The following is a 19,632-nucleotide window of genomic DNA, read 5'->3' as shown; positions in this document are numbered from 1 at the left end:
AGCGTCACCCTAACAGTTCCTTCTCCCCAGGCAGGGGCCGGAGAAGGGACTCTGCTGCCCGCCAGCGCCGCTCCAGGGAGCCAGGGAGGAAGGGGCTTCTCCCCATGGCAGCCAGCCCCCCCATGTAACGCTAGCCAAACTGGACGCCACAGTCCTGCAAGAGACCCCCCCCGGCCAGCGCCCGCCTGCCTGCCACCTCCGGCCCGGCCCGGACTCGCCCACCTCCCATGCCAGCCCCGCGCCCCACGCGTCGGCCACGGGTGGACGCTGCGATGCCGCGACCATCACCGGTGGGTGTCCCTGGGGACGGGGGTGAGAGGGGTGAGGAGCCGGGGCAGCTCCGGGATGGTCCTTTGTCCTGTCCCCATCGAGTGGCCGGAGCTGAGCTGCCGTCCCGGCATCCCACAGGTGCCCCACGCCGGCATCCCTGGCCTGCTGTCCCCAGAGCCACTCGGCTGGGCAGAGCGTGGCCAGGAGATGGCAGCAGGACCCTGCCCGCAGAAAGCCGGGGGGCGAGGGGGGAGCAGGGGGCAGCTGGGGAGGGGGGTCCCTGTGTGCCACCCTGTGGGGTGGAACCCCAGTCCCCAGACGAGTGGCCATGGGGACGGCCCCAGCTGATGACACCAGCTGCGAACACCGAGGGGGCAAGACTGGGCTGAGGGGCGCAGGAAACGCTCCCCAGCCATGGCCCCCCCTGTACCCACTTCGTCCCAGGTGCCCCCCACCCTCGGCTGATGTCGTCCCCCTCTGTCCCCAGACTTGTGCAGCGGCGATGTCCCCGAGGTGGAGATCATCAGCCTGCTGGGCGAGCAGCTGCCCCGCTACAGGCTGCGGGCCGACACCGTCTTCGGCTACGACCACGACGACTGGCTGCGTGCCCGCCCCGGGCCCCCAGAGCCCATGGCCCCTCTCACCCCCCGGCAGATCGAGGAGACCCTGCAGTACTTCCGTGAGTGCCTCGTCCCGTGGTGACGTGGGGCTGGCGAGGGCAGCGGGGGGCAGGCAGCGGGGCAGGCAGCAGTGCGGGCAGCGGTGCAGGCAGCGCCGGCAGGGCTGGGTCAGGGCGGCGAGGGCAGCACAGGAGCTAATCGCCGCTAACAGGATTGACGGGCTGGATTTCCTCGCCTGGAACATCCCGGGCTAATTCTGGGAGCAGCTTCTGCTGAGCCAAGACCGACGCTTGGAGGGAGCCACTGCCATCTCCTGGGACCCCCTGCACGTCCCCGCTCCCCCTGGGCTGTGCCGTGGCTCCCTGGGGTGGGACACTGGCGGGGGGATGGTGGAGGGTGGTTGGTGGCCCCCAGTTGCCGCTGCCCCACCAAACACGACAGCCTGGAGCAGCCGAGGAGGGTGCGGGGCTGCTGCTGCCGGTGAAGCCCCCAGAGCCCTGGGTGCAGGTGCCTGTGGGGGGACACCCGTAGCCCCCGCGGCTGGGCAGTGGTGATGCCTGACACTGGTGCGGCGAGGCCCGTTCCTGGTGCGGGGTCGGAGTTCAGTGGGGGGCACAGACGGATTATCTCTGCTTTGCTTCTGCCTCTGGCCCACGTGTGGCGGGGGCAGGATTAGAGCGAGGGGCTGGGGGATGGATGTGGGGCAGCAGGAGACAGATGGGGCTGAGAGCCTGGCCCCGCTGCCGGCCCCGCTGCCACCCCCCTGCCTGCGACTGGCTGGGGACAAACCCCCCGTCGTGCCCTGCCGTGCTGGCAGCCTTCCCATCCATCCGCTCCCTCGCCGGCAGCGGGGTCAGCAGCACCCCCTGCCCCACAGCGACAGCAGGAGGGATGGAGCCCCGGCCCCATTCGTGTGCCGTGGGGCCGGGAGCACCCAGCCGAGCAGGACCCCGGGCACCCCCATCCCCTCTCCGCAGGGACAGCTATGCCCAGCCCCCGGAGCCCCATGGGTCACGTTTCTCCGTGCCTCCGGTGCCGCTTGCGTGTGCCGGTGTGGGGGGGGCCCCACACTGCCTCATCCCTTTACCCAAACCTTTAAGCTGGCATCACAAATAGCCCCCTGTAATCTGCTTGCACAGAGACACGGGGGAGCTGCCCCGAGGAGCAAATCTCCGGGGAAAGGGATTAGGAAGAAGCAGCTCCTGCCTGTCCATGCTGGGACGCGCGCTTGTGTCCTTGGGGTCCCCGGGGGGCGGGTGCCCATGTGAGGTGGCTGGGTCCCTGCCCTGGCACTCTGCCACCCCCAGGAGAACCACCAGCGCAAGGAGAAGGGACAGTCTGGGACCGAGGGTACCTGGCTCCGGCCCCAGCTCCAGGAGGGTCCCAGTGGTTGCGGCGGGACGTGGTTTGGGGTCAGGATTCCAGCGGGTGGGAGTCCAGCAGGCAAATAAAGGCATCGTGTGTTGCTGAGGGGCAGCTCCGGCCCCAGCCTCGTCGATTCATTGATCAGTTCAGCGAGGAACAGCACGGGGGCAGGCGATGGGGGCAGGCGGTGCGTATGTCGGCTGTACCAGCATCGCACTCAGCGCACGGTGGGGCCGTGGCGAGGGGGTCCTCGGCGCAGCCCTGCTGCCCCCCTGCCCGCAAGGCTGGTGCTACGTGCCAGCCAGCTCCTCCATAATTCAGCACAGCATGATTTATTTAGCTCTCCTGCTTCGGCGCTGCCGCCGCATCGGTGTGGTTGTGGGGGAGCTGGGGGTGCCAGCCACGGGAGCGCAGGGCAGCCCGGTCGGGGCATGGCGGGGGCCAGGCTCGTGCCAGCCCACGCTCAGAGCAGGGGGTTGCCGAGCAGGGTGGGTTGGAGGGGTTTGGAAAAGCCCTTTCCCGCTCCCAGACCTGGCAGGTCCCAGCACCGCGCGGGGCACCCGGGCGTGCGGGATTTGCAGTGAGCTGTGTTGGTGACGATGGGGGCACCCAGGTCTGGGGACAGGCTCGGGGTGAAGCGCGAGCCTGGGCAGGCAAAGGGCAGGGAGCTTCGGCAAAGGCCGTACTGTGGCGTGACGCGATGTGACCGTCACTGGGACCCCAGCCCTGCGCACAGACTGGGTTTAGGGGGAGGGACCCGAAACCTCTCCTTGTTCCTTCTAAAGAGCAGGAGCTGTTTGTGTGTGGCTCAACTGGGGTCAGCCCTGCGAAGCTGCTGCTCAGGGACCGGTGACCCCCCAGTGTCCCCTCTCGGCAGCTGGCCCTCGGCACCATCCATGGGGACCCCCCCCTGTGTCTGTGGGCTGGGGGCTGGGAGGTGGGACACAGCCGGGAGGTGCAGCCCAGCTGCGCCAGCACCCCAGGGCTGAGCAGGACTGTCCCGATGGGTCCCCAGGGTGCCCCAACGGGGAACCTGGTCCTGGGGTGCGGGATGGGGACGGTGTCCGTGCGGAGTGCTAAGGGAGCCTGGTCCTGGGGTGCAGGATGGGGACGGTGTCCCTGGGGGGCCCTAAGGGAGCCTGGTCCTGGGGTGCAGCATGGGGACGGTGTCCCTGGGGGGCCCTAAGGGAGCCTGGTCCTGGGGTGCCGGATGGGGACGGTGTCTGCGGGGTCCCCTAAGGGAGCCTGGTCCTGGGGTGCAGGATGGGGACGGTGTCTGCGGGGTCCCCTAAGGGAGCCTGGTCCTGGGGTGCAGGATGGGGACGGTGTCTGCGGGGTCCCCTAAGGGAGCCTGGTCCTGGGGTGCCGTATGGGGACGGTGTCTGCGGGGTCCCCTAAGGGAGCCTGGTCCTGGGGTGCCGGATGGGGACCGTGTCCCCCCGGGGGGACCGTGCAGCCGCAGTCAGCCGAGCCCATCCGCGGCGGAACGGGGGGGAGCGGGCAGCCCGGGCAGCCCCGGCCCCCTCCGGCCCCGCCGCCCCCGCCCCGCTCCCGCCCGGCGCCGCCCCCGGCCCCGGCCCCGGCCCCGGCGCGGCGGTTCGCGGCCGGGCAGGTGCGCGCAGACGGGGCGACCCTATAAATAGGGGCGGGAGCGGCCGGCGTGGCTCGGCTCGGCTCGGCGCGATGGAGATCTGGAGCAGCTCCGCCGGCTACGACGAGCTGAACGGGAACGCGGAGCGGGGCAGCGGCGCCGACCCCATCGCCCGGGAGCTGGAGGAAGGTGAGGGCGGCCCCGGTGCTGCCCCCGGGGCCGGGGTCCCTCCGCAGGCGGGGGCTGGTCCGGAGCGGGCGGGGGGGGACCGGGGTCTCTTCCCCGGGTGGGTGCCGTCGCCTTTCCCGTCCGTGCGTTTCCCCCTCCCCGTTGCGGGGTGCGCGGCCCCGGCCCCCGCTCGCAGGGCTCCATCCCAGGGAAGCTGCCGCCTGGTCCCTTGGGTTCCCCCTGGGTCACCCAGACCCCAGGGAGGGGTGTCCCCGCTCCGGGGGTGGCGGGGAGCAGGCAGAAGGATGGGGCGAGGGGCCCCTGCCAGGTCTGCGGGTGCCCATGGGGATGGGGGTCTGCCCTCCCGTGGGGCGCGGGTCCCCACATTGTGCTGGTCCGTGTGTTGTGCCGGATCAGGCCCATGGATGGGGAGGGTGTTTACGTGTTTGCCAGCACTGCAGCCCCCGGTGTCTCCCAGCGCCTGCCACTTGCTCAAACCGTAACGATGCTCATGCTCTAATTATTTCCAATTAACGGCTCAGTGGCCTGATGAGGTCCAGTTGGGGACCCCTGCAGGGAGCAGGCCTTGTTGGGGCATGGGGAGGGGGGGGAAGCTGGGGCTGGGCTTGGCCCCTTTCCCCATGGACGTGCCCACTGGGGTACATGTCTGCTGGGCTGCAGGGGCAGCACCCGGGGCAGTGGGGACCGGATGGGGGTGGCGAGGGGGGGCATTGCTATGACAACATGCACACCATTACACAACCCCCAGCTGGGGCGGCGTAATGGGATTTGTGTGGCTGAGCCTCTCCCGTTAACCCACTTTGTCTGCCCAGCTGGGGAGCACGGTCGTGGCTGGGGACTCAGGGCGAGACCCCGTGCGCAGCCAGCGCTGCTCTGCCAGGGGGAAACTGAGGCACGTGCCCTGGGGGCAGTTGACCATCGAAGGGAGCACTGGGAGCAGCTGGGTGGTGTGGGCAGGGCCTGGGGCGCAGGCAGGACGCGGGGCGTTGCGCTCGTTGCCCGCTCCCTCCCACCGTGCGGCTCCAGCGCTGCCATCTGGGTGCGTGCCCGGCGCTGTCTGGCAGCTTCTGCAGGCGCAGTTGACAGGATCGGTGCCGGGGGGACAGACGTCCTCGCGTCCCCTTTCCCTGCCGGAGACCCAGATAGCGGCGGGGAGGAGGCAGGGCTGTAGCTGGGGCCCAGCCTGATGCAGCAGCGCTGCGCGGGGTTGGCGTGGCAGGCAGCTGCCTGTTACTGAGGCAACCTGCCTGCAGCTGCCTTTGCCCCTGTTGCTCGGCGTGCGGATCGCTGCGTCGCTGCAGATGGAGGGGCATCAGGGTGGGTGCGGGGTGCAGCATCCTGAGAGGATGGGCTTGGCTCCGCTTCGGCCAGCATCTCTGGGGAGAAACTAGGGCAGGGCTGGCTTCTCCGGGGGACATCTGGGGGAGGGGGCTGGGGACAGATTGGAGGGGACGCTGCCTGCGAGTCTGGCTCTGCACGGTGCCACCCATTGCTATTTATACTGGAGCTCCAGCCTGCTTTTTGCTGGAGATGTCACCTCCGATCCCGTCTCTGCTGCCTGCCTTTCCCCATCCCTCCTTTCCCGTCTGTGTATCCTGCGGGGGGCTGGCACCCGGTCCGTGCTGGGGCGGTGGGTGCGGCGAGAGGAGCTTGGCATCTTTCCTGCTGCCCCAGGATGCGGGCAGGGCTGGGGGGTGACGTGGGAGCACCCCATTTCCCACAGCCCTGTCACGGCTGTGAGCATCCCTGCCCGCCTCTGCCCTGCACTGTGGCTGCTGCTGCCAAGCAGATAAAAAGTCCTTTTCGGTGACCAGTGTGGAGCAGCTTTGTGCCACCAGCAGCAGCCACCTCCCATTCCCTCCACCGTGCAACCCCGCGGCAGCGAGTGCCGATGGGAAGCCATGGCATGGGGTGTGGGACGGTGCTGAGCCCCTGGGCCGGTGCTCCCGCAGTGCCAGGGTTCACCTTTCGCCCTTCTGCCCCAGTCCTGTGCGCTGAGCGTGTGGTCAGGATCACGAAGACCTACCACGACATCGACGCTGTCACCAACCTGCTGGATGAGGTACGTCGGTGCCCGCCCCGCGCACGGGCTTGGGCCGGTGTGAGGGCTGGGGGCTGGTGGGACACCGGGGACACAGGGGTGGGCAAGGGCTGGGGAAGAGGGGACAAGGCAGGGGACAGGACCCGGCTGACGCAGAACTGCCCCTTGCAGAAGGAGCGGGACCTGGAGCTGGCAGCGCGCATCGGGCAGTCCCTGCTGAAGCAGAACCGGAGCCTGACGGAGCGCAACGAGCTCCTGGAGGAGCAGCTGGAGTTGGCCAAAGAGGAGGTAACGGCTCCTGGGTCCTGGTCCCAGCCCCGTGCATGCCCGGCCTGGGAGCCATGGGTGGCCACGGTCCCCCTGGCTGTGCCCTGATGCCCCTTCCCCTCCCAGATCGCGCAGCTGCGCCACGAGGTCTCCATGCGGGACGACCTGCTCCACTTCTACACCACCACGACAGAGGAGAGCGAGCCCACCTCTGCCACCTCCACGCCGTGAGTGGGGGTCCCTGTCCCACAGCTGCTCCTGGGGGGCCGGGCAGAGGCGTTGGGCTGTAGCCATCGCCTTCCCTGGGGGAGTGCCGGGGCTGGCGCTCCCTTCTCTCGCATGGCTTCCATGGGTCCAGGCCCACGGAGCTGGGTCGCTGCAGGTGCCTGCCTGGGAGCTGGGGGCAGTGGGCAGGGCGCTGGGTGGGCAGCCCCATCCTGCCCGCGCTGCGGGTGCTCAGTGCCCTCCCTGCCCTCCCCAGGCTGCGCCGGCACGAGTCCTCGCTGTCCCTGCAGCAGTACTTCCAGTACGACACCCTGCAGCAGAAGCTCAAGAGCCTGGAGGAGGAGAACCAGAAGCTCCGCATGGAGGTGAGTGGAGCCGGTGGGATGTCCCTCTCTGTGCCCACCCCTGCCCTGCTCGCTGCTGGGGGACCTGAGCTGGCCCCCGGGGAGGTTGGAAGGTCCTGCCCGTCGTGCTCAGCCCCTCCATCCTCTCCCCCAGGCCTCCAACATCGCAACCGAGACCTCTCAGTACGAGGACCAGGAGCAGCAGCTGATGATCGACTGTGTGGAGCAGTTCTGTACGTGGGGCTGGGCTCATGGGGGGCAGCTTCTCTCCGGGCTTGGGTGGGGGTGTGGGGGGGTGTCTGCAGGCACTGCCCAGCATCACTGTGTGGGCTGGGGCTGGGGGGTCGTGCCCTGGCAGTGGCGGACGGTGGTCCTTCCCCAGCCGAAGCAAGCCAGCAGGTCGTTTACCTCTCGGACGAGCTGGCCCGCAAGGCGGAGGACACGGCGCGGCAGCAGGAGGAGATCAGCCAGCTCCTGGCGCAGGTCGTGGACCTGCAGCAGAAGTGTCGCACGGTGAGTGTCCCCTGCCCGTGCCGGGGGGTGCTGGGGGGGGGTGCTGAGCAGGGCACAGCTCCCTGACCCGCCCGCTCCTGCCCACAGTACGGCTCGGAGGTGGAGGAGCTCCAGCAGCACCTGGCCGTGGCGAAGGAGGTGCAGCAGCAGCTCCGGACGGAGGTGAGCCCGGGGAGAGCCCGGCCATGGGTGTCCCGGTGGGTGAGGGGGTCCTGCCCGCCGCTGCTGCCGGGACCGTGCCTGAGCTGTGCCCGTGCCCGCAGCTGCGGGACCTGCAGGAGAAGTACGCCGAGTGCGGGGGGATGCTGCAGGAAGCCCAGGAGGAGGTGAAGAGCCTGCGCAGCCGCAGCCTGCCCAACAGCACCGTCAGCCGCTACGGTGCCCCCAGCCTCCTGCCTGTGGTGAGCGGGGGTCACAGGTGGGGGGCGGCGGGAGGGATGGGGGGCTTTGCTCTCCCCTCTGCTGACTCTGGGTCCCCGTGTCTGCAGGGCTCACTGGCGGCTGAGATCAAGGGGACGATGAGGAAGGGGACAGACAGCTCCTCCTCGGACTACAGGTGCGGGCTGGCATCAGTGGCTGGGCAGGGGGGCGTCCCTGGGGGCTGGCTCGGGGGTCCATCCCTGCCTGTTTCCTGCCCGCAGGAGCTGCCTGCGCGTCTTTGAGACGGTGAAAGCAGTGAACCAGGTGGCCAAAGCCAAGTCTTGCTCCGAGTCTCCCCACAACGTGCCGGGCTCCAAGCAGTTGTCGGCTGCCCCCTCCGGGGGGGCCAGCACCCCCCGCACCGGCTGCTCCGGCTCGGAGGGCGCCCAGTAAGTGCCGCAGCGGGGGCTCGGGCCGGGTGGGACAGAGGAGGAGCCGGGCTGTTGGTGAGATGTCGATCGCATCGGAGCATTAATCGATGTTGCCAGCCTGGGGCAGGGGGAGGGCAGGCACGGCCGGAGCCTCCTGGCATCTGGCACAGCATAGGGGGGTGCGGTGTGGGACCATGGCCCCCAGTCCCCTAACACCATACCCACCGCAGCGGTGAGGGGGCCGGAGAGGAGCCACGGGCGGCCCCGGGCCGGCAGGACCTGGAGGCAGCGGTGCAGCGGCTGTCGGTGCGGCAGCAGAGCCACGTCTCCGAGGAGCGCTCCTTCTTCGAGGCGGAGCGGGAGCGCAAGCTGTGGCGGCTGCGGGACGGGGAGAGCTCCAGCGGCTTCCTCACCCCCAACGAGAGCGTCGTCTCCACCGGGACCAACTACTCGGGGGGCTCGGAGCTCACCGCCGGCTCCGGCTTCTCCCTCAGCTCCCTCACCTACCTGCCCGACAAGCTGCAGATCGTGAAGCCCCTGGAAGGTGAGGGGTCGGGGAGGGGGCGCTTCCCGGTGCATGGAGCTGGAGGTGCTGGGAGGGTCCCATGACACCAGCTAACCCCCGCCCCCGGCTGTGTGTCCCCCCCCAGGCTCGGTGACACTCCACCACTGGCAGCAGCTGGCACGGCCCAACCTGGGCGGGATCCTGGTGCCCCGTCCTGGGGTGCTCACCAAAGACTTCAGGCAGCTGGACATTGACCTGGAGGAGGTCTACAGCCTCAACGACCTGGAGGAGGACGACGTGGACGCCAGCTCCTTCCAGCTGCTCCCTACCTCAACACCCACCAAAGCCAAGGAGCGCCCCGGGGGTGAGCGCGGGGTGAGGGGGCGGAGGGGACGTGGCCCCCGGGACGCCCCTGCCCTCCTGCCCAGGCTGCCCCTCGCACCCCCCCGCGCTCTCCCCTCTCGTGCTGGTGGCCCGTCCCTGCCGCCCGTCCGTCCCCGTGGGGATGCTCCAGCTGCAGGAGGGCTCTTCTCCCACCGCCGCCGCCCTGCCGGGGTGAGCCCCCGCCGTCTCGCCGCCCTGCGCCCGCCGCAGCCCGGGCGTGCGGAAGGGACGGGTCTGGGAGAAGCGTGGGCTCCTGCTCCCGCTTGTGCTGGCAGCCCCCCGCTCTGAGCCAAGCGCCTGACCCAGACGCTGCTGGAGATGTGCCCCACGCACGCAGCTTTCTGCTGGCGGCCGCAGCTCACAGCCCAGCTTTGGCTCTCCCCTCTGCCCGGAGCCCTCCTTTCTGCCTCTGTCGTGCCCCCCCCCTCCCCGTTAACCCCGTCTCTCCTGTCCCTTCCAGTGTTCCTCTCTGTTAACAACCTCCCCCAGACCCCGTCTACCTTCACCATCACCACCTGCCACATCCTCCACCCCACCACTGAGATCACCACGGTGACACCCAGGTAAGGCGTGTGGCCCCCCCCCCCCACACCGCCTGCACTGCCTGCACCGCCACCCCAGCCCCCCCCCCCCCGTCCCCCTCCACCTCCTCCTCCTCCTCACCCCACGCCTGGCTCCGCGCAGCTCAAGGACACAGCGGGCCAGGGGCCACCTGCGGCCCCTCATGCTCTGAGAGATGCTTGGCACTTGAAATGTCCCCCGAATCGAAATGTCCCCCGAATCTGGCGGCTCCATCGACTGCGTTCCCAGGGCTCTGTGCCTCCCCCCCCCCCCAGGGTGCTGGGACCGGCCCCCGCACTGTGCAGCACCTTGGTGGGAAGAAGAGCCTTCCTTGGGGGGAGGAGGCTGGGCTCACCCCCCTGCTCCATGAGGGCAAGCGCAGCGATTGCTCCGGGTGCCGATGGGAAGTCGTCTTCCCTGGGAGCGGACATGGATTTCCTCCTCCCGGGACTTGTGCATAAACCAGGACCTTTCCCCAGCCCGCGCTGGAGGAGCCCCTTAATTAATGAGCACTGTTGCTTTGCCCTAATGAGCCCCCCCCCCCCCCCGAGGCTCGTTGGGGGTCGGTGTGAGCCGAGCGCACTGTTAGACAAAAACCTGCATGTTTGGAAAACACTCGTGGAGCAGCAACTGTGTCCCATCCCCTCCTGGGAGCTGGGGGGGGGGGGAATGGCCACAGCCCCCCCAGCGTGGTGCCGTGACCTTCGAGAGGCTTGGGCGATGCTGCGATGGGGGGGGTCTCACACAGCCTGAGGCTCCTTCGGTGAATGAGCGGGTAGGAAGGAGGAAAGGGGGCCCTGCTCTGCCCCCACAGCAGCATCCCCCCGGGACAGGGCCCCCCACTGACACCCCCCCCCGCTTCTTCTGCTCTCTCTTCCCCTCCAGTCTGTATAACACCGTCGTGCCTTCTTGTGGGCCCCTTGCGGGGCTGAGCCTCGGCAGCCCCTCGCTGGAGCCGACTTCCCCCGTGCTGGCGCCTGGCCCCGGACCCCCGAGCACCCCCGTGGGACTCGTCAGGCTTCTGCTGCTGTGGGGCATCTCCGCCTCCGTGCCGGGGACTGGGTCATGGTGGGCCCCTCGGCTCCTCTCCCAGGACCCCCCTGGGACCCAGCCCTCGCCTGCGGGTGGGGGGCAGGACAGACCCCCACCCAGGAGCAGCATCTTCAGCTTGAACCTGGTGGAGAAGCTGCGGCGGCTGGGGCTGGACAAGGTGGTGGCCAGAGGGGAGATGTCCTACGCCCGGGGGGAGCGTGGGGGAGCCCGGGGCGCGCTGACGTGACGGCACCGCGGAGCCCCTGAGCTCAGGACAAGACGCGTCCTCCGTCCTCTTCGTCGCCCGTCCGTGGGGAAATGGAGATGGGACAGGCCTTCAGCCTCAGCTCCCGGTGGTGCCCTGGGGACCCGGCAGCACTCCCTGGCTGCCAGGGGACAACCCTGCGGTGCCTGGGGTTGTGCTCCCCCAGCCCCGTGTCACACAGCCGCGGGGGTCCCGGCGGCAGAGAGCTGCGCGGGGCGATGCTCTGGGAGGAGCCAGCTCCGGGCAGGGGGTGCCGGCTGACCCTGTCCCCCGCTGCGGGGCATGGACCCTTCGCAGGAGCCGGTTGTTGGCAATAAAAACTGTTCCTGCTTCTGCTGAGCCTGTCCGAGGAGCGAGGGACAGCTCGGCCCTTCGGGGCCCCTGGGCTGCCGCAGCGAAGGGCGATGCTCAGCCTGGTCACAGGGAGCAGGGGGGGACCCGCCTGTGCTGGGGTGAGACCTCCTGCCCCCGGCCAGCACCTGGGCTGGCTTTTAAAGGGAATAGTGGTTTTAAATGCTTTCCTGCCCACGGAGTAGCAGTAGCGGCAGCACCCCCGGCGCGGGGGATGCCTGCAGTGGGTGTTTCTCGGGGTGTAGCTGTTGGTCCCTCTGGCTGCGTCCCTCGCCCCGGCCCTGTCCCCCTGTCAAATAAATGTGAAGTCACGAAGCAGCTCGTGTGCCATGTCTGCCCCTGCGTGCTGGGGGGGGGTCTGTGTTCTATGCTTCCTGGTGGGGTTGGGGGTGAATCCCACCTGCTTGCCCCCCCCAGCCCCCAGCTCTTCCCAGCCAAGACGCCAGCAGCAGCAGCAATCGTAGTGCCAAAGCTTTATTGCAGGAAGAGACCTGCACCGAGCGTGCTGGTGCTCTGCACGGCGCGGCCAACCCAGCAGCTACACGGCATCGACCGAGTCCTCAGCGCTGCGGCGGCCAAAGTCCATCCAGTCGGGGTAGTAGTGGTCGTGCAGGGCCTCCGTCCCCTCGTCCCCGTGCACGTAGCCCTTGGGGTCGCTCAGCTCTGCCGGGGCAAGGGCAGGGGGTTAGACCCGCCCCGGGCTGGGGGCTGGCGGGGGCCGGGCTGTGCCTTACGGGGCCCCCGAGGGCTGCCCACCCTGCGCCTCCCGGTACCTGTGAAGACGTGGGGCAGGAACTGGGAGATGAGGTGCTTCTGCTCCTGGGACAGGGACTCGGGCCAGTCCCGCCGGACCAGGCTGGCGGGGAGCCGGCGGGGGTCTCCCGCAGCACCCGGTGCCTCCGCCGCGGGCCGGCACAGGCAGGCGGTCGCCACGATGGCGAGGACGAGGCCGATGCACACCTTCACCTTCATGGCTGCGGAGAGACTGAGCGGGGAAGGGGAGCGGAGGGGCTGCAGCCACCAAACCGGGGGACACAGGCTCAGCCTGAGCGGAGGGGTGACCCATGTGGGACAGAAGGTGCTCGTCCCCAGGGCATGGCCAGTTCACAAGTCCCCTCCGTTCCTCCCAGCGGGTCCCCAAGCCCCCTCCATCCCTCTCATCTGGTCCCCAAGTCTCTCCATCCTGCTCTCCCAGCTGGTCCCCTAGAATCATAGGCTCAAGTTGTTGTTGGTGGGGGGGGGGTCCGTAAGACCCATCGAGCCCAGCTCCCTGCTCCTCGCAGAACCGCCTGAAACTAAACCCTACGACTACGAGCGTTGTCCAGATGCTCCTGTGACTCTGGCAGGCAGGGTGCTCGTCCCCAGGGCATGGCTGGTGCCCAAATCCCCTCCGTCCCTCCCGTCTGCTCCCCAAGTCCTCTCCATCCCTCCCATCTGGTCCCCAAGTCTTCTCCATCCCTTCTGTCTGCTCCCCAAGTCCCCTCCGTCCCTCCCATCTGCTCCCCAAGTCCTCTCCATCCCTCCCATCTGGTCCCCAAGTCCCCTCCCATCTGGTCCCCAAGTCCTCTCCGTCCCTCCCGTCTGCTCCCCAAGTCCCCTCCATCCCTCCTGTCTGGTCCCCAAGTCTTCTCCATCCCTCTCTCCCAGCCGGTCCCCTCCGTCTGGTCCCCGCAGCCCCACCGGGACTCACTCACCTTCGGGCTCCGGGGCTCGGCGGGTGCTGACTCCAGGGCAGCCGGGATCGGCCCCGCTTTTAAAGGCGCTGCCGCGGCTGCCCCACCCCGGGGCGGCTCCGCACCCACCTGCAGCGCCCCGGCAGCCCCACGGGCACACGTGTGCGCGCACACACACACATACGTGTATACAGCCATACACGGGTGAGAACTATCCATATACACACATATAGACAGACATCCATAGATACACATGCACAGATATAGACGCAGGTATTTGTATACGTACATGGGCATGTTCATACATAGCTACATATGGATGTGTGTGTATATATACATGTAGGCAGGGTATTTGGCCTGCTACACGTGGACATACTGGAAATATAAATCTAGCTACAGGGTATTTGCCCTTGGTTGCCTGTATGTGTTATTTATCCAGCTGAACACGCACAAGCCCCTATGCATACATTTCTATACACCCACAGACATACAGCGTAAGAAATACTTACAGAGAGAGTACTACATACAGATACATTTATACACACGTACGGGCAGCTATTTCTGTATGGAGCTATGGACACTCCCGCGTGACTATAACCAGATAAAAGAGATAGCCGTATGCACAGGCGTAAGCTAGACAGCGCTACAGAGCCAGCGTTAGGGAGGGGGTGACAACTGTCCCCTGTGCTCAGTTTGTCTCTCACAGACACAGTCGTGCACAGATGGATGCTTATAGGGGTCTGTACGGACAGACAGATGTACCTCTATATGTGCGTGTGTGTAATTTATACCTGGCTGGGTAAATACACGCAGCTTATACAGACACACCTGATGCCGTATGTGCTGCCCAGAGAAGCTGTGGCTGCCCCAGCCCTGGAGGGGTTCAAGGCCAGGTTGGACGGGGCTCGGAGCAGCCTGGGCTGGTGGGAGGTGTCCCTGCCCGGGGCAGGGGGTGGCGCTGAACAAGCTTTAAGGTCCCTTCCAGCCCAAACCAGTCTGTGATTCTATAGGTATAGCTATGTCTAGCTAGATATGGAGGTACAGCTATAGAATAACGGATAGCTATAGATAGAGACGTGCACACACACGTTTGCACAGAAGTGTGTGTATCTACGGATGGAGCCTATATGTGCGGGCATATATATAAATGTATAGCTGTGTGTCTGTGTCCACACACACACACACACACACACAGAGAAATATGAGATAATCGCTGCAATGAATGGTAACTCTATGGACCATGTGCATCCTGCTATATAACCCCCCCCCCCAGGCATCAATAGTTATAAATACACATATTTATATGCATATACAAGTATATAAAAAGACAGCTACAGACTTTGAGAGTGAGCTATGGGGGGTGTGCGCACGTGTGTGTGTGTGTGTGTGTGTGTGCACGCATATGTCTTATATGTCTGTAGGGATGGAGGCGAATATACGGGGCACGTGCACCCAGCAGTGTCGCTGTGTAGTTATAAAGACATAGTGAGCGGTTTACGTATACATTGGCAGAGACAGGTACACACACACACACACAGAGCTTGGCCTTGGCAGTGTAATATACTACAGTACACACAAAAAAAATTCTATTTGGTATTTTTTATATATGACTGTATTTTGTAGTAGACCCTGTATGCAGTTACATGAGGTGCTACTTTCTGTATTATACAATAAACAGCGACGATAGTGTCTAATGTATAACTTTCGATATATTATGAACTATAGATCATATACAGAAGGTATATAATCGTAGTAAATAACAGTGTATCATGTGCATCTATCTAAGCACATACATGTATTCCTACGCGTACGTATGGCTACAGACGTATAGCCACACCTGTGCACACACCTGCGTTTATGTGGCTGGAGACTCTACGGGGCAATTTGCCCCAGATGGTGTGTGTGTGTGTGTGTGTGTGTGTGTGTGTGTGTGTGTGTACACGCGTGCGGCTCTGTGTATAACTGCAGATGTGTGAAGGCTACACGGGGCAATTCGCCCCAGTGCGCGCACACACACGTGTGTTGCTGCATGCGTGTACGTGTGCAGACCGACGTACACACACGTATCCGGGGGGGAGGCAGGGGGCACCAGCCAAGATGTCTTTGCCCCCACAAACGCTGGCACCAGGGGTCTGTCTGTCCGTCCCCTCCCCGCCCCAGCATCACGGGGGTCTCCAGGACACCCGCCCCAGAGCAGCCCCTTTCTGCAGCTCTGCATCCTTCCCTGCACCCCGAAATCTCTGGGGGGTGGGGGTGGGGGGGTGTCGTGGGCCGGGTGGGCACTGCCTGTGTGTGCGGTGGCAGAGCCCCGAGCTCCGGCTGGGGAGGCGATGCCCACCCCCGGGCTCCATAACGCCCCGCTGCCGAGCACAGCCCCCCCCCGAGTGCCCCCCGCTAAATCCCCGTCCGTTGCCACCGGTCTTTTCTTTCAATATCGACAGTCCCTCTTGCCTGTATTTACCCTCATCCCGTTGTATTTGTGGAGAACATTTGTCTCCCGCCTTCAGCAGAACACGTGTGAGCGCTGGGCCACGCAGCGGGTGCACGTCGCTGTCAGCCCGTGGCCCCGGCGCTCGCCGCGTTTGCCGCCAGCGGTGCCGATGCTCCTCAAACAACCCCAAAACAAATGGGTTTTGAATGGGCAGGAAGGCAGCAGCGCCCCGGCACCGCCCGTGCCGCGCGGCCATCGATCGCTCGCCCTACGGAGTGTTTTTTACGAGGAACAAACAAATTGTTTTGCAATTTCTGGCTTTTAATGGCTCAATCTGGACCTAATGAGCCGTCAGGGTGACGGGGACACCGCGGCCACTTCCTCGGGCACGATGGGCTCGGCAGCCCCTTGACGCAGGTTTGCAGCCCGGCCTGTGGGTGCTGGGGCTCATCCCTGCTCCCGGGACAGCCGGGGGGATGCGGAGAGCATCCCCCGGTTCTGCCCAGCCTGGCCCCACTCTCCTGGCAGGGGGACACTTTTGGGCCAAAGGGCTGCGAGCCACTGGGCAAACCCCATCCGGGCAAAAACCTGTCTGGATGCGCTTGGAACAGCCACGGTGCAGGCAGGGGAAGCTGATTTTCGGAGCAGCAGAGCCGCGATCGCGCTGCGTTGGGCTGCAGACACGAAGATCCATCCCCGAGCGAGCGCGGCCCCAGCGCTGCCAGCAGCTGCTTCCCCAGGAGCAGCCGGGGCTCGTCACCTGCCATCACCTGGGTGCACTCACAGGTGCTTTGCATAATTGTGGCAATTTGGGTTCCAAGAGCAAAGTCTCCCAGGAGAGAAAGTAAACGGCAGTGAACCGAGTGCTCCTCCACAGCGCACAGAGAAGGAAGAGGCAGGATCATCACAGGTGGCCGGTGAACAAATGAGACGCTGCTCTTTGAAAGGTGCCCAAAGTGGCCACCAGAAACTCACGGACTTTCTGCACTTTCTTACAGATTTTAGTACACTTGATGTTACTCTTCTGCTTGCCAGCCCCCACAACCAGAGCCGCTCTGAAAGGGCATGTTTCACCCAACACGACTTTGTTCTTGCTCCCTGGGGGGCTCCCACATCCCCCAGCGCCCGCCCCAAGCCTGGACACGGTGACAGAGGCCTCCCCTCCTCGCTGCGGTCGGGCCGTTGCAGGAAGCAGAAGTGCTGAGCGGGTCAGGAACACAGGCACAGGGTTAAGGAACTCAGGCCCAGGAAGGGAATGAAACACCCACCCCCTCGGCGGCCGTCCACAGCTCCCGGCCCCGGCTGCTCCCCGGGACCCCGCAGAGCTGCGCCTCCCGCCCCAGCGCTGCTCCCGCCCCGGCTCCTGCTCCCCCCAGCACCGAGCCAGTGTCACTGCCTAGAGAAAGCAAAGCCCTGTGGCTCCAAAACGCCATTCAATCCACTAAGCAAATGCTTTTGAAAACCATTTTTATTTAAATAAGACTTTAAATACATTACATAAAACATTAAAAATGAAACCAAAAATGTGTTACTTCACAGGGCATTAGGCAGCAGTTGCTAGTGACACATAAGCTCTGCAGCTCTATCTACAATCCTTACATTAGTCCAAAATTGATCCCTTGTCAGAAGTTTAACCCAAGGTAACGGTTCCTTCCAGCACGCCAGCCCGGTGCCTGGGGGCTCGCGGGGTCCCAGCACCCACCAGGCCTGAACCGCCGCCATCCAGCCTCAAAGTCACTCTTCCGTCACTCCTCTTGCTCAGAGTCAGGCTTCCCCAAGATCCCTCTGCCACCAGGAGCCAACTCTGCCTAGAGGGAAGGCGCCATCTCCCCATGTCATGTCACGGCTGGTGCTCGGTGCCTCGCTCCGCGTGGGACCGTGAGAGGCACCACCAGAATTACCGTCCATCGGGATGGGAGAGCAGCTGGACTGAGGAGCCATCCGGACAGTCGCTGGACTGACGGGCTGAGTCCCTTGGCTTAACTTGGAACATCTGGTTACTCTTAGCTTCAGGCTGGACCGTGCCAAACGCCCGATTTACCTCTGTTAAATGAGGGACAGCAAGACGAGATAGCATGGGCTCTTGTCAGTTTATTACATCACTGAATTACACTAGTCCAGACTGAACAGTGGACCCAAGATCATTACATTACACAAACCGGCTGGTTTTAAACTTATGACAAGGGACAGATGGGAATTTCATGGTAAGGAAATCTTCTTGCATAAAGCTTCAGTGACCCACAGGCACTTAAAACCCATGGACTTTCAGCTGGTCGTCTTTAGCCAGTCCAATCTGCAAGAAAGAAAACGCACTTTACAGCACAGCGAAGCAGAGGCCTCTACGCACATCCATGCGCCCCCAACGCTGCAGATGCTGTAGAACTGGCAAAGTTCTGCTCCCCCCTAAAGCACGGGAGAAAGGTTAGACTGCAACTGCAAAACCCTGCTGGGCAGTGTTTGCCTCAAGCAAGAATTTCAGGAAGAACAAAGCCAGCTTCCTCCGTCAGCCTAAGAAAATTAGAACCTGCACGGTTATTAAAACAGAGGCCCATGTTTAGCTTAAAGTTTAGCCAGCCCGCGCAGCACACCGAAGGAATCCTACCTCCACGAGGAACTGGCATATGTTCTTGCGCTGGTCACCCTGCAACTGAATCACTTCTCCATATTCGGGGTGTTCAATTACAGTACCATTGCAGGCGAATTTCTGGAAGAAAGAGAAAAGCCTCCTTAGGGACGATACAAACGCCCAACGCCGTTCCCAGCCCCCGCCGCAGCCCCGGCCCCCGCCCTCCCCCGGCCCCCTCCCCAGCACCCACCTTTTTGAAGGCCTTCACCAGTTTCTTTTTATCGTAATCATCCGCGATGCCCTGGACTGTGGTGAGGGTCTTCCTGCCGTTCCGCTGCTGGATCCTTATATGGATGTAGTCCTCAGTGCCGGCAGGGAGCAGGTCATCACCCTTACTTGCATCAGCAAAGGGGTCTGCGGAGAGCGCCCGTCAGCCCCCGGCCCGCCGCGCTCCCCATTGGCCCGCCCGCCCGCCCGTCACGCACAGGGCCCGCCCCCCGGCCCCGTTCTCCCCACCGCCCCCCCTCCCCCCCCCGGGCTGACGCAACCGGCCCCGGGAATAGCAACTGCGCCACGGGGCGGGGCGGGGCGGGGCCGCCAGGCCGCTCCCCCGCCCGGCCCCGGCCCCACCGCCGCACAAAGGCCTCACCGAAGGGCTGGAGGTTCTGGATAGCGGACATACGATACGCTTCCCTTCCCTTCCCTCGGCGGAGGCGGCGGCGGAGGCTGCGGGCGCGGCGGGGCGAGCGGCTCTCAGCGGAGGATGCTCTCGCGGCGGCGGCTCCAGACGCTGTCAGGGGGGCGGGACTGGCGCCGCCCGCTTATATACCGCCTCTGTGTGACGCCAGCACGCACGGGAAGCGAGGGCGCCGATTGGCTGCCGCGCGGGGGCGTCACGCCGCACGCGCGAAGGCGGCCGCGCCCCGGCTGGCGCGAGCGGCGCGGGCGCATGCGCGGCGGAGGCCCCGGCGGGTGGGGGGGCGGCCTCGCGCGGAGCCGCGCACGCGCGGTGCGTCCGGCGCCTGGCAGGGCCCGGGGCCGCGCCGTGACCGGGCCTCGGGGGCCGCGCCCGCCCCGGCCCCGCCGCCCCCGGCCCCTCAGCCCGCCCCGACCGAGTCCTGTGCCCCCGGGCAGCCCGCCCGGCCCGGCTCTGCGGCGGGCTGCGGGCGGGGGGAGCGGGGCCCGGCGTGCGGCCCAGTCCCGGCTGTGTGACACAGGCCCGGGCGGGATCGGGGCCTCCGCGGTGAGGCGCGGCCCCGGGGTGCGGGACCCCCGAGGTGGGACGGGACCCCCCGGGCAGCGCGGTGCCCTGGCTCCCCCCCGCACGGCCCGCTCATCCCCTCGCCAGCCCCGTGTCCTGCGGCAGCGGGGACCGCGGGAGCCGGTGGCAGCAGGACGCGGTTGGGTTGGCCATGGCCCATGGTGTGATGGCCGAAAGCTGCCGGAGGCTGAATGGAAGCGTCGCCAAGGCCCACGGGGCTCCAGCGGGTGCTCGAGACGTTTGCTGGCCAGCCCCTCTCCCGGGGAGCGGCCGGGGTTCCTGCCGTTTATCTCCCGGTGACCAAAACACACAGTGACCCCCCCCCCCACTGCCCGCCACGGGGTGACTCTGCCCATCCCAGTTACCCCATGTTTGGCCTCGCTGAGC

At 65.7% G+C, this 19,632-nt stretch overlaps 3 protein-coding genes across 4 annotated transcripts; 1 reads left to right on the top strand and 2 right to left on the bottom strand.

Annotated features, from left to right (window-relative positions):
- The first annotated feature begins 3,840 nt into the window (after positions 1-3,840).
- Positions 3,841-11,636, top strand: HAP1 (huntingtin associated protein 1). Of its 2 annotated transcripts, XM_063354807.1 has the most exons (15): positions 3,841-4,035; positions 6,021-6,097; positions 6,248-6,364; positions 6,470-6,570; positions 6,825-6,933; positions 7,067-7,145; positions 7,295-7,425; positions 7,513-7,587; positions 7,689-7,826; positions 7,914-7,981; positions 8,067-8,234; positions 8,447-8,760; positions 8,867-9,085; positions 9,566-9,668; positions 10,552-11,636. In XM_063354807.1, the coding sequence occupies exons 1-15, from the start codon at positions 3,939-3,941 to the stop codon at positions 10,943-10,945; spliced, it is 2,190 nt and encodes a 729-aa protein (XP_063210877.1). In that variant the 5' UTR covers positions 3,841-3,938; the 3' UTR covers positions 10,946-11,636. The 2 variants fall into 2 exon arrangements, with proteins under 2 accessions (XP_063210877.1, XP_063210878.1); XM_063354808.1 differs by lacking the exon at positions 9,566-9,668 and having other exon boundaries at positions 10,552-10,735.
- Positions 11,637-11,852: 216 nt separating this feature from the next.
- Positions 11,853-12,286, bottom strand: LOC134524655 (gastrin/cholecystokinin-like peptide). Its single transcript, XM_063354854.1, has 2 exons — positions 12,088-12,286; positions 11,853-11,977 (listed from the first exon to the last, which is right to left on the bottom strand). Exons 1-2 carry the CDS (start codon positions 12,284-12,286, stop codon positions 11,853-11,855), a joined length of 324 nt encoding a protein of 107 aa, XP_063210924.1.
- Positions 12,287-16,868: 4,582 nt separating this feature from the next.
- Positions 16,869-18,793, bottom strand: EIF1 (eukaryotic translation initiation factor 1). Its single transcript, XM_063354853.1, has 4 exons — positions 18,634-18,793; positions 18,235-18,398; positions 18,021-18,122; positions 16,869-17,711 (listed from the first exon to the last, which is right to left on the bottom strand). The coding sequence occupies exons 1-4, from the start codon at positions 18,662-18,664 to the stop codon at positions 17,667-17,669; spliced, it is 342 nt and encodes a 113-aa protein (XP_063210923.1). The 5' UTR covers positions 18,665-18,793; the 3' UTR covers positions 16,869-17,666.
- Positions 18,794-19,632: the final 839 nt, after the last annotated feature.

The sequence above is a fragment of the Chroicocephalus ridibundus genome, chromosome 17 (genome assembly GCF_963924245.1).
Source record: "Chroicocephalus ridibundus chromosome 17, bChrRid1.1, whole genome shotgun sequence".
Taxonomy (NCBI): domain Eukaryota; kingdom Metazoa; phylum Chordata; class Aves; order Charadriiformes; family Laridae; genus Chroicocephalus; species Chroicocephalus ridibundus.
Note: the sequence above shows the minus strand (reverse complement) of the source record. Positions and strands in the feature narration are given on the sequence as shown.